This window comes from Chironomus tepperi, unplaced genomic scaffold (assembly GCF_022539635.2).
Source record: "Chironomus tepperi strain 1889 unplaced genomic scaffold, CSIRO-AGI_Ctep_v1 contig_362, whole genome shotgun sequence".
NCBI lineage: Eukaryota > Metazoa > Arthropoda > Insecta > Diptera > Chironomidae > Chironomus > Chironomus tepperi.
In genome coordinates this window covers 263,185-272,559 of record NW_027226484.1, presented here as the reverse complement: position 1 = coordinate 272,559, position 9,375 = coordinate 263,185, and the positions used below count along the sequence as shown (strand labels likewise).

The 9,375-nt window shown below is 31.7% G+C and overlaps 1 protein-coding gene across 1 annotated transcript; it reads left to right on the top strand.

Moving 5' to 3' along the window:
- Window positions 1–6,726: 6,726 nt before the first annotated feature.
- Window positions 6,727–8,271, top strand: Rbm13 (RNA-binding motif protein 13). Its single transcript, XM_070646419.1, has 4 exons — window positions 6,727–6,871; window positions 6,930–7,276; window positions 7,326–7,723; window positions 7,878–8,271. Exons 1-4 carry the CDS (start codon window positions 6,810–6,812, stop codon window positions 8,043–8,045), a joined length of 975 nt encoding a protein of 324 aa, XP_070502520.1. The 5' UTR covers window positions 6,727–6,809; the 3' UTR covers window positions 8,046–8,271.
- The last annotated feature ends 1,104 nt before the right edge of the window (window positions 8,272–9,375 follow it).

Here is a 9,375-nt window from a genome sequence, read left to right as displayed (position 1 = left end):
TGACAATTTATTTACTTGATATTGTTTCAATATTTTGACATTGTCCAATTCCTTTCTGTTAATTCCTCTAGATTCCTTTTAAATTAATGACAACATATCCTTGAATGGAAGTCGTCGAATGTGAAAAGAAATGGATGCAAATAAAAAGATATGATTCCATAAAAATAAAATACCGAATGGACATATGAATTTATAGCCAATGTCTGTGACGAGTATGTATGTGGGTATATCCAAATCTTTTAATTGTCCTACAATATTTAAATTCAAAGTTTAATCCTTGCCAGGTATGAGGTATGAGATGCGACCACATTCTGTGCTTATTCCTTAATTTTCCTGTTTCTGTTGTTACCAAAAACACTCGTTATTGTGTAGATTTATAGATTTTTGTATGTCTCGTAAATGGAAAAAATATGAAAATGTACAGAGGGCATGAAGAGCAGCAGCAACAAAAATGAAAACCAAAAATATTTCAGTAAAAAATTACACAAAATATAAAAATATAAAATAAATACCGAGCATAAAAATACCGAAAAATTCCACAATAAAATATCCTGACTGACTCATTCACTTGCTCTTATATGTTTTCTATGCATACACAGGTATTGTGACGATGTGGTAAATGGGTATATGGAAGGGATAAAGGATGGATCGAGTGAGCAAGTGAAGAAGGAAGGTGGAATGTTGTATGAGGAGCTCTAAAAGGTAATAAATGGCACCAGCGGCCATTCATATGTAAAAATAATTTTTCGTGTGATATTTTTTAGCAAGAGATGAATAAGAAAAAAATAGCAACAATAAGAACAAGAAGCAGCAACAGCAGCAAAAAGACGAAAGATTTATTCAATTATTTTATTATTTTCATTTATTGTAGAAATTGTGGAACTGCAAAAAAAAGAGTTTTCACTTCCATTCCATTTCTTTCTTTTCATTTCTATAACTAAACTGCACCTATAGCTATAACTGGAAATGAAAATAAATAATCCGTGTGCTGTAAATACAAAAGAATTAATAGAAATACAACACACAACAAACATAAACCAGGGATAAGTGAATTTTTTCTTCTTATAGCTTGCTTGCTGTTCTTATAACAAACAACATGAGACATAAAACGAGCAATGAGCAATTGTGAGGAATGAAAAGGAACGGCAAGGCATGAAAAGAAATTCGCCAATGAATTTTCATAGTTTAAAAAGTATAAAAGGAAGAAAGCAGGACAATAAAAATGAGAGATTCAAATTCAGAGATTTTTAATGTTTTTTACATGATCATAAATTTATAATCCTCAGATATTTCCACTGTTTATGTATCGTATCTAGTATCTATACACACAGACACAGAATGAGCGAGGCCAGAAGCAGCAAGAATTCAATTTTTTATGCAAATTTTTTCATTGTTTGCAATTTCAATTTTACCTCGAGATAATTCCTTTCCTTTCCTTTCATATTCATGTCCTGATCCAATAAAAATATTTATTAATTCGAGGATATTTTTAATTTTTATAAATCAGCAGAAGGAGCTACAAACAGCATAAATTGATTTGCAAAGGAAATGTCACGAGCATCTGAAAATTGAAAGAGATACAAAATTGCTTGAGGCTGTCAAGATTCCTCATTTCTTTTCAACTTCTGTGTCCCTTTTTATGGAAATGACGGATCAATTAAATATCTTCTGTAATTCATGCATTGATAAAAATTCGTGAATTTCTTTGTCACAAAAATTATGTCTTTTAAGTCGAAAGATTCTTATTTATCAATGTACAGGTACTCTATATTAGAGCTGACATTAAGTCCAATTACAAATCACATTGAATTTGTTCTTAATTTCTCTAAATTGACTACAATTCATACTCAAATTGATAAATTTCAATGAACTTTCGAACTTTCCACAAAGATCCGAGGACAGCGGCATATTTAGCATCAAAATAGAGACTGATTAACTAATAACTGTACAGATTGACACCCAATTGATTACAGTAATTGATTACATCCTGCAAAGTTATCCTACCTAGTCATGTCCTTACAAGTACAGCAAAAAATCATAATGTACAAGGCTGTATGGAAGATCCGATAAGAATCTTGAAATCACATGAATGGAACATGAACATGAAGTATATGCTGCAAGACTGAAATGAATAAGGGAGGAAGTTAAAGGATAAAAAAGTAAATTAAATACTGTCATCATAACTTTCAAATTTCTTATCTTCTTCGATTTCCTTCCTCTCATCTCTATGCTGTATTGCTTTTTTACTTCTCATGTCCACTAGCCTTTCTGTATTCTGTTATCATAAATGGAAAGAGTTTAACTCACAAATCGATTACATTTTCTTCCTTTTTGTCCTTTTATCCACATCCAGTTCTCTTTTTTTGTAAATTTTATTAATGGACGGGATTATTCTGATTTCGATTCGACTAACTATTCACATATTTTGTATCTATTTCTATACTTATTCTTGCTACAATAGAAAGAATTGAGACCTGTTGTATGATAAAGTTAAGGACACTCATATCAGCATAAATGAAACTTGTGAATCTGGCAATTCCGATCGATGGACACAAAATATAAATTTATGAATGTAATTTTCTTTCCTTCTTCATTCCTTTTTCTTCTCAGGTTCACCTCATGAACAATGATTCTTGTGAAATAGCAAAGAGTCGAATTGCAGGAGTAAGTAAGTGAATGGCAAGCAAAAAAGTATAAAAAATAGGAGATGACGATGAAGTAGCCTTCAATATTCCATACATAAGAGAATAAGCATGAAATGAAATTTTATTGATATTGGACACACGCTCTTATAGCATATAGTAAGGCAAGGAAATATTTATCCACTATTGTATAAGAAATATTGCAAGAATTATAGTCAGAAATTATGATAATACCTCGATATGTCCGATACATACAAATCTGTACTTTTTCTCCATCCATATCTTCTTATACTCAATACATTCATTTAAGGAGGGATGACTTTTCTTATCAAACTTTATGATGATAGAGAAAGGAACTAAAAGTGGACACAAAATTGCTTCTTCTGCTGCCACATAAACTATTTGAAAAGGTTTATTTGTCCACACAGTTCAGTTCTCAATAGATGAGCATTAACGAAACATCCAACAAGAATTGGAATGAATGACTGAAACTTTTTCATTTACTAATGTTGGATATCCATTGATCCTAATTTGTCATTGATATTTCCATTCTAATTGTTATTTGTGATGACTTAAAAGCATCCAAATTATGCAGCATCAGCGTGAAATCCAATTCAAGTCTGCAGACAATGGAAGGGAAATTTAAGAGATTTTGATGCTGGATGAACAAATGTGAATGTAATTAGATGTTTAAAAGGTAATTTATGGCAAGACAAACGAAAAGTTTTAATTACAAAATTCTACATGTGGATTATCTTTTCGAAAATCGCGACTTGTTCTGCACAAAACTTTTAGTTTTTCATGTTCCTTGCCACCTCATAGAATCGCATACTCGAATGACAATTGTAATGGAATTAAGTGTAAAACAGCAAGAAAGCAAGCTGCAGTTGTGAGTATAATAAACAATAATCAGTTACTTCTGCATTGAGATTATTATTTACATAATAATTATTATAATATTCTATCCAGCATGAACATCCAGCAACAACATAATCCATAAAAAAATGTTGGAACTAAAAGAATTATCACTTAATTAACTGTATCGCGATACAAAAAATGCCAGAGATGAATAAAAATAATAATTGGCAAATTCTCAGTGCTTCATGCGGAACATTGTGGATAGAAATGCAGCACAGCACACAAAAAAAATTTGGATAGTTCAATTGCATTAACAAATGAATTTTATGAAAAAATCCAATCGAGAAAATTGCAATAAACTGCCACAATTCTTTCATGTTATCCATGTGCATACACAGAAGAGTAGAGGAACGGACGGACGGGAATGGATAAAAACATATTTATAAATCGCTTATCAATTACGCGTGCGAAAAAATAAATAAATTTTAATCAATTTTAAAACTTTTTTTTTTTTATTTTATATCCAAAAATGACATTTTCTCTCGAGAATTGAGCAAGCAAGCACCAGTAGCATGAGTAGCAGCATCAGGTCTAAATTGCTTTGTTTAAAAAATCCACGTTTGCATTTAAATTAATTTCATGCCTTTCCGCGTTTCAATAAATGCACAATTTATGTCTTTTATGGCATCAATTTGTCTGATAAACATTGCACCGCCATAATGCTCATGCCTACCTACCTACCCCCTACAACCTATTTTTATGTTAAATATATTAATTTATATAACACAACAGAAATATTCTCGAGATAATGAAAATGAAGCGAATGTGAAGTGCTTTAAATGGCAATTAATAAAATTCATTGTACATTGTTAATCTGGCAGATTTTTTGGAGTAGTTTAAAAGCCACAAAATTTCTCGACACTCTTCATAATCAAATTTACGTGCTTTTCTTTCCCCTTCCTTTGCTTGCTCGCGTATCCCTAAAATTTATTCCTCACCCTCTGTATATGCATACGCGAGATCACGACATTTGAACATTTTTGAACTTTTCTCTTTCCTCATTCTTCCTACATTTGCTTCCATCAGGAGCAAGCAGGCAAGCAGCATAGAATCTTTGAGCATGAAAACAGCAAGCAATAGAACGGAAGCCACTAACAGCGAATGAACACGTATAATAAATTTAATTTTAATTAGAATGGGAAAATTAGCCCATGAAAATATGTGCAGCACGGCACACGACAATCGTCGTATTTAAAATATATAGTCATGTGGATATACTCATGTGTTTTTACAAGAACTTTGAATATTCCTTCGAAATAACATAAATTTCACATATTTATGGCATCAATGAGATAAATTCTGTCTGGATCTTCACATTACTGGATATCCTTAAGTTTGAAGGACTCAGGATGAGTTCATAAGTACTAATTATGATGCAGTCCCCTAATAAGCAGTCAGAATGAGGACGATAATGAAGAAAAAGTTGAGTCATAAAGAAAATCTATTTGCTCCACTATTCGCTCGTTGCTGTTTCTCATTCACTTCCATCTAATTTCCACCGAATGAATGGATTTTCCTGTTTATTTGGATAAATTTTCCTTTAATAACCAACATAAATATTCAGATGAGCATAATCATAAAAAATGAAAATATGTTTATTAAAATACAACTTTTTTCATTTCCAACCATCCAATACTTTTGCCTTTGCTTTGCTTTGCCTCAAGCCTGCTTCCTTCCTTTTGGACCAACAAAAAAAAAATGAAATTATTATTGTTATTAAGGAAAGTTTTACACATAATCTTATGGATGCTATGCAGATAAATAGTAGCGAGTACAAAAAAGAGGCGACGTTATGGATATTTGAGGATACTTTTTTCCTCCTTCATGGTCTTCTTCTTCTTCCTACTTATGTCCCAATGTAAATTTTCATTTCTTACCGCCAATGTTGATTACATTTTCACACTCATACATCCATACAGTCAGCATAAACTTCTTATGCAATTTTAAATTAAATGAATGGAATGGATGAATATCGAGGCACAAATGTGGAGATAGGGAAGTGAAATTATTAAAATTTGTGGATATACTCGTTGTGCATCTTACAAATTAGCATTATCATCTGTGCTTCTTTACTTTTTGCACTATTTGCATTCTTTTTTTGTTCCTTCTTATTTCTCCCATTACATTAATATCAAGAATTATTTGTTGCCATTAGTTATCAACAATTTTCATTAGTCGCAGTTCCTCTACACCATTATGTGATCATCTTAAGCTTGTACATTGTGTAGGATAGCAATTTTGTGCATATTTTGCATTCAGGAACCATTTTTAAGTACAACCAAATATTTATTGCAACTCCATCGTGACCAAAACTTATTGCCATTAGACTAACGGTGTCGACTAACTAATAACTAAATGCATAAATGGAAGTAAAAGAAGCGCAATTAATTTTCATAGAAAATTTTCCACATTTTGAGCTTAAACTTATCGAATAAATTAATTATATCCTTAAATATTCAGCACTGCTTGATTTCATTTTTTTAAAAAACAAACAGCAATCATTATTGTTAAGAAATAAGGATAAGATTACAGGTGGAATGTGGAATGTGGTGGGGAAGAAAATTCATTGCATAGCCGTGGTGAAGACGAAAAGGCATTAAAAAGGATAATGTTCACAGGCACAGCAATAATGAGTGAAAAAGTTTATTTTTATCGCATTAAAAACTTCATGAATTTTTAAAAATAAGAAGAAAAATAAGTAGCAGTAAGGAAGAAGAAGAAGCAAGTGAGAGAATATGCTCACCGCCACTTTTTTACATGAAATAAAAAAAAGGCAAAACAGAAAGAAGTACTTAAGAGTGCAGGGCTCATTAAACTGCCGCGAAATGAAACATTTCCCATGCCGAAATTTTTCTCGCCTCGTTCATTTGCTCACAAAATTTATGACTTAAATGCTGTTCCTTTTTGTGTGTACAGCAGTGCTATAGAAGTTGAAATAAATATCAAACAACCAATCTTCTTTTAATTGTTATTTCTGCTACAGGTATGAATTTTTAATTGATAATTATGTCAATAAATAAGTTAAAATTGATTAATTATGGATAAGTGCAGAAATAACATGATTTCTATTAAATCTTAAATCAAATAACACACAAATAGATCTACGACCGAAAATAACGGTCGTTTCAAATTCAAATCGTTTCAGTATTCCCCTTCGCGCGGGGCATGTTACTTTTCATAATATTGTAGAAACACGTGAAATCAACAATTTTATTCAAGAATTGAAATTTAATTAATTAAATAGTAAAAATGCAACACGACGATGTGGTTTGGTCTATTATCAACAAAAGCTTTTGTTCTCATAAAGTGCCGTAAGTAAACAAGCATAAATTACATACAAAATAGTCATTAATTTAATATTTTCCACAGTTCTGCAAGCAAGACACAAAATTTCTGCCGAAATGAATACAATTTAACTGGTTTATGCTCAAGAGCATCATGTCCACTTGCAAACAGTCAGTATGCAACAATTAGAGAAGAAAATGGAATTATTTACTTGTATATGAAGACAGCTGAAAGATTTGCATTCCCAAATAAGTTGTGGGAAAAAGTAAAATTAAGCAGGAATTTCGACAAGGCAGTTCATCAAATAAATGAGAACTTACTCTACTGGAATCGATTTATTCGTCTGAAATGTAAACAGCGTTTCCTCAAAATTACACAATACTTAATTCGTATGAGAAAGTTAAAATTGAGACGTTCAAAACTTCTCATACCTAATTCGTATGAGAAAGTTAAAATTGAGACGTTCAAAACTTCTCATACCTTTATCATCCAAAATTGAAAGACGTGAGAAACGACGAGAACAAAAGGCATTGATTGCTGCAAGAATAGAAAATTCCATCGAAAAACAATTATTAGAACGCTTACAACAAGGAACTTATGAGGATATTTACAATTTCCATCAAAAAGCTTTCGAAAAGGCACTTCAGGCTGAGACAGTCGAAGAAGAAGATCAGGAGCAAGAAGATGAGGATGAATCTGAACGTGAATTGGAAATTGAGGATGAAGATTTAAGAGATGCATTAGAAAGAGACATGGAAACATTCGTGGAAGCTGACAGTGATGATGGAAATGATTCGGATGATGAGAGTATATCAGGCGATAAGGAAGAAGTGGAAGTGGATAGCGATTTTGAGTCATCTGATGAAGAGGATATTGAGGTGAGTTGTCAATGGAACTGAATTAATTATTGAGGGTATTTTGGGATATTTGTGGATCTTGAGTGTATTTTGAATGCTTAGAATTGTGTATGTACGAGACATTAGACAGTCTAAATGCTTATTTAATTGATTTTATTCCCAAATTCCATAACAGGAACCACCAACTAAGCTTCTGTCATCGAAAGACAATGACGAATCATGTGGCGGTAAATTTGTTCGAGCACCGAAGAAGGCAACAAAGAAGAAACCGAAGAAGGCACAAGTTAAGATTGAATATGAAATTGAAACAGAAGAACCAACACGACAGCGTGTTAAAAATTAATGAATTGTTATTATTTACTGAAATTATCCAAATAAAAACAATAAAAAAAGAAGGAAATGCGATTTATGGAAATGGAAAATAAGAGTCATAAATTGAAATGACAAACTTGTGGTATGAATAAGAGCGAATGGTAAAAAAAGACAAGGGAAAATATTTAAAAGGTAGAAAATGGCAATAAATCATAATTGCCTTAATTTAAGGCTTTTTGCCTATGTCATATTTTTGATAACACCATAAATAAATAAAAGAAATAATTTTTTTTTGTGTATGTAGCATTATCATTTCTAAATGTTGCTTCCCCCCACCCCATTCCACTGCGCACACAACATAAATATGAAGACTAAAATTTACGACAATGAGGTAGATATGGAAAGATGGAGAAGTAAAATCAAACATTCTTGCCATTTATTTAAATCTTTTGTCTTCTTTTTGGCACTTGATGTGAATTTTCAGATATGCATGAGCTGTTATGCTCAATTTGTCTGGTGTTGTTTTGATAGAGTAATGTTTACTCAGTGATTCTCTTACTTCTTATCCTCGAATTATTGAAGTTTGGTAAATATTCACGATCGGCATTATAACGTTCATTTGAGATTTGAATAATATTTATTGTACATAGTTGGAAATCCCTTTTTCATACAAAAGTTCAGTCTGTTTTTAAACTCCGAAGAATAAACATCATTGAAACAAATAAAATACTGTAAGAAGTTCTTAATTACATTTACAACAAACTAAAATTACAATAACGAAGTCACAGAACAAAGAATGAGATACACAATTCATAACAGAAGACTAAGACGAAGCGGAATCAAAGTTGTGTGATGTTACTCAAAAAACTTTTCATGAAAAATTTGACTGACTTTTCCTCACAAAATTTGAAAAAATCTGCTCTTCAAGCTTTTCAACCAAAGCATGCGCTTTTGTCCCACAAACAATACAATCATTCCTTACCACTTGCTCTTCTCCACATTTTAAGTTAATGTGGCATGAGACAAAACACAAAAAGTGTAGGAAAGCTGATAAACATAAATTTCCAAAAAGAATCGGAAGAAAGAGTTGAAGGAGAAAAAAAATTGGAAGATTTATTGCCATTAAAATGGAAGTACTTTTGATTTGTTTGAGTCATTACTGATAAAAATTTCGTTCCATACCTGTAGCAGAAATAACAATTAAAAGAAGATTGGTTGTTTGATATTTATTTCAACTTCTATAGCAGTGCTGTACACACAAAAAGGAACAGCATTGAAGTCATAAATTTTGTGAGCAAATGAACGAGGCGAGAAAATTTTCGGCATGGGAAATGTTTCATTTCGCGGCAGTTTAATGAGCC

Excerpts from the sequence above, each read along its gene's own strand:
- Rbm13 (XM_070646419.1), top strand. The coding sequence starts at position 6,810 with ATGCAACACGACGATGTGGTTTGGTCTATTATCAACAAAAGCTTTTGT. Across the intron at positions 7,277-7,325 it reads ACGTTCAAAACTTCTCATAC|CTTTATCATCCAAAATTGAA; the intron begins CTAATTCGTATG and ends AACTTCTCATAC. Across the intron at positions 7,724-7,877 it reads CTGATGAAGAGGATATTGAG|GAACCACCAACTAAGCTTCT; the intron begins GTGAGTTGTCAA and ends ATTCCATAACAG.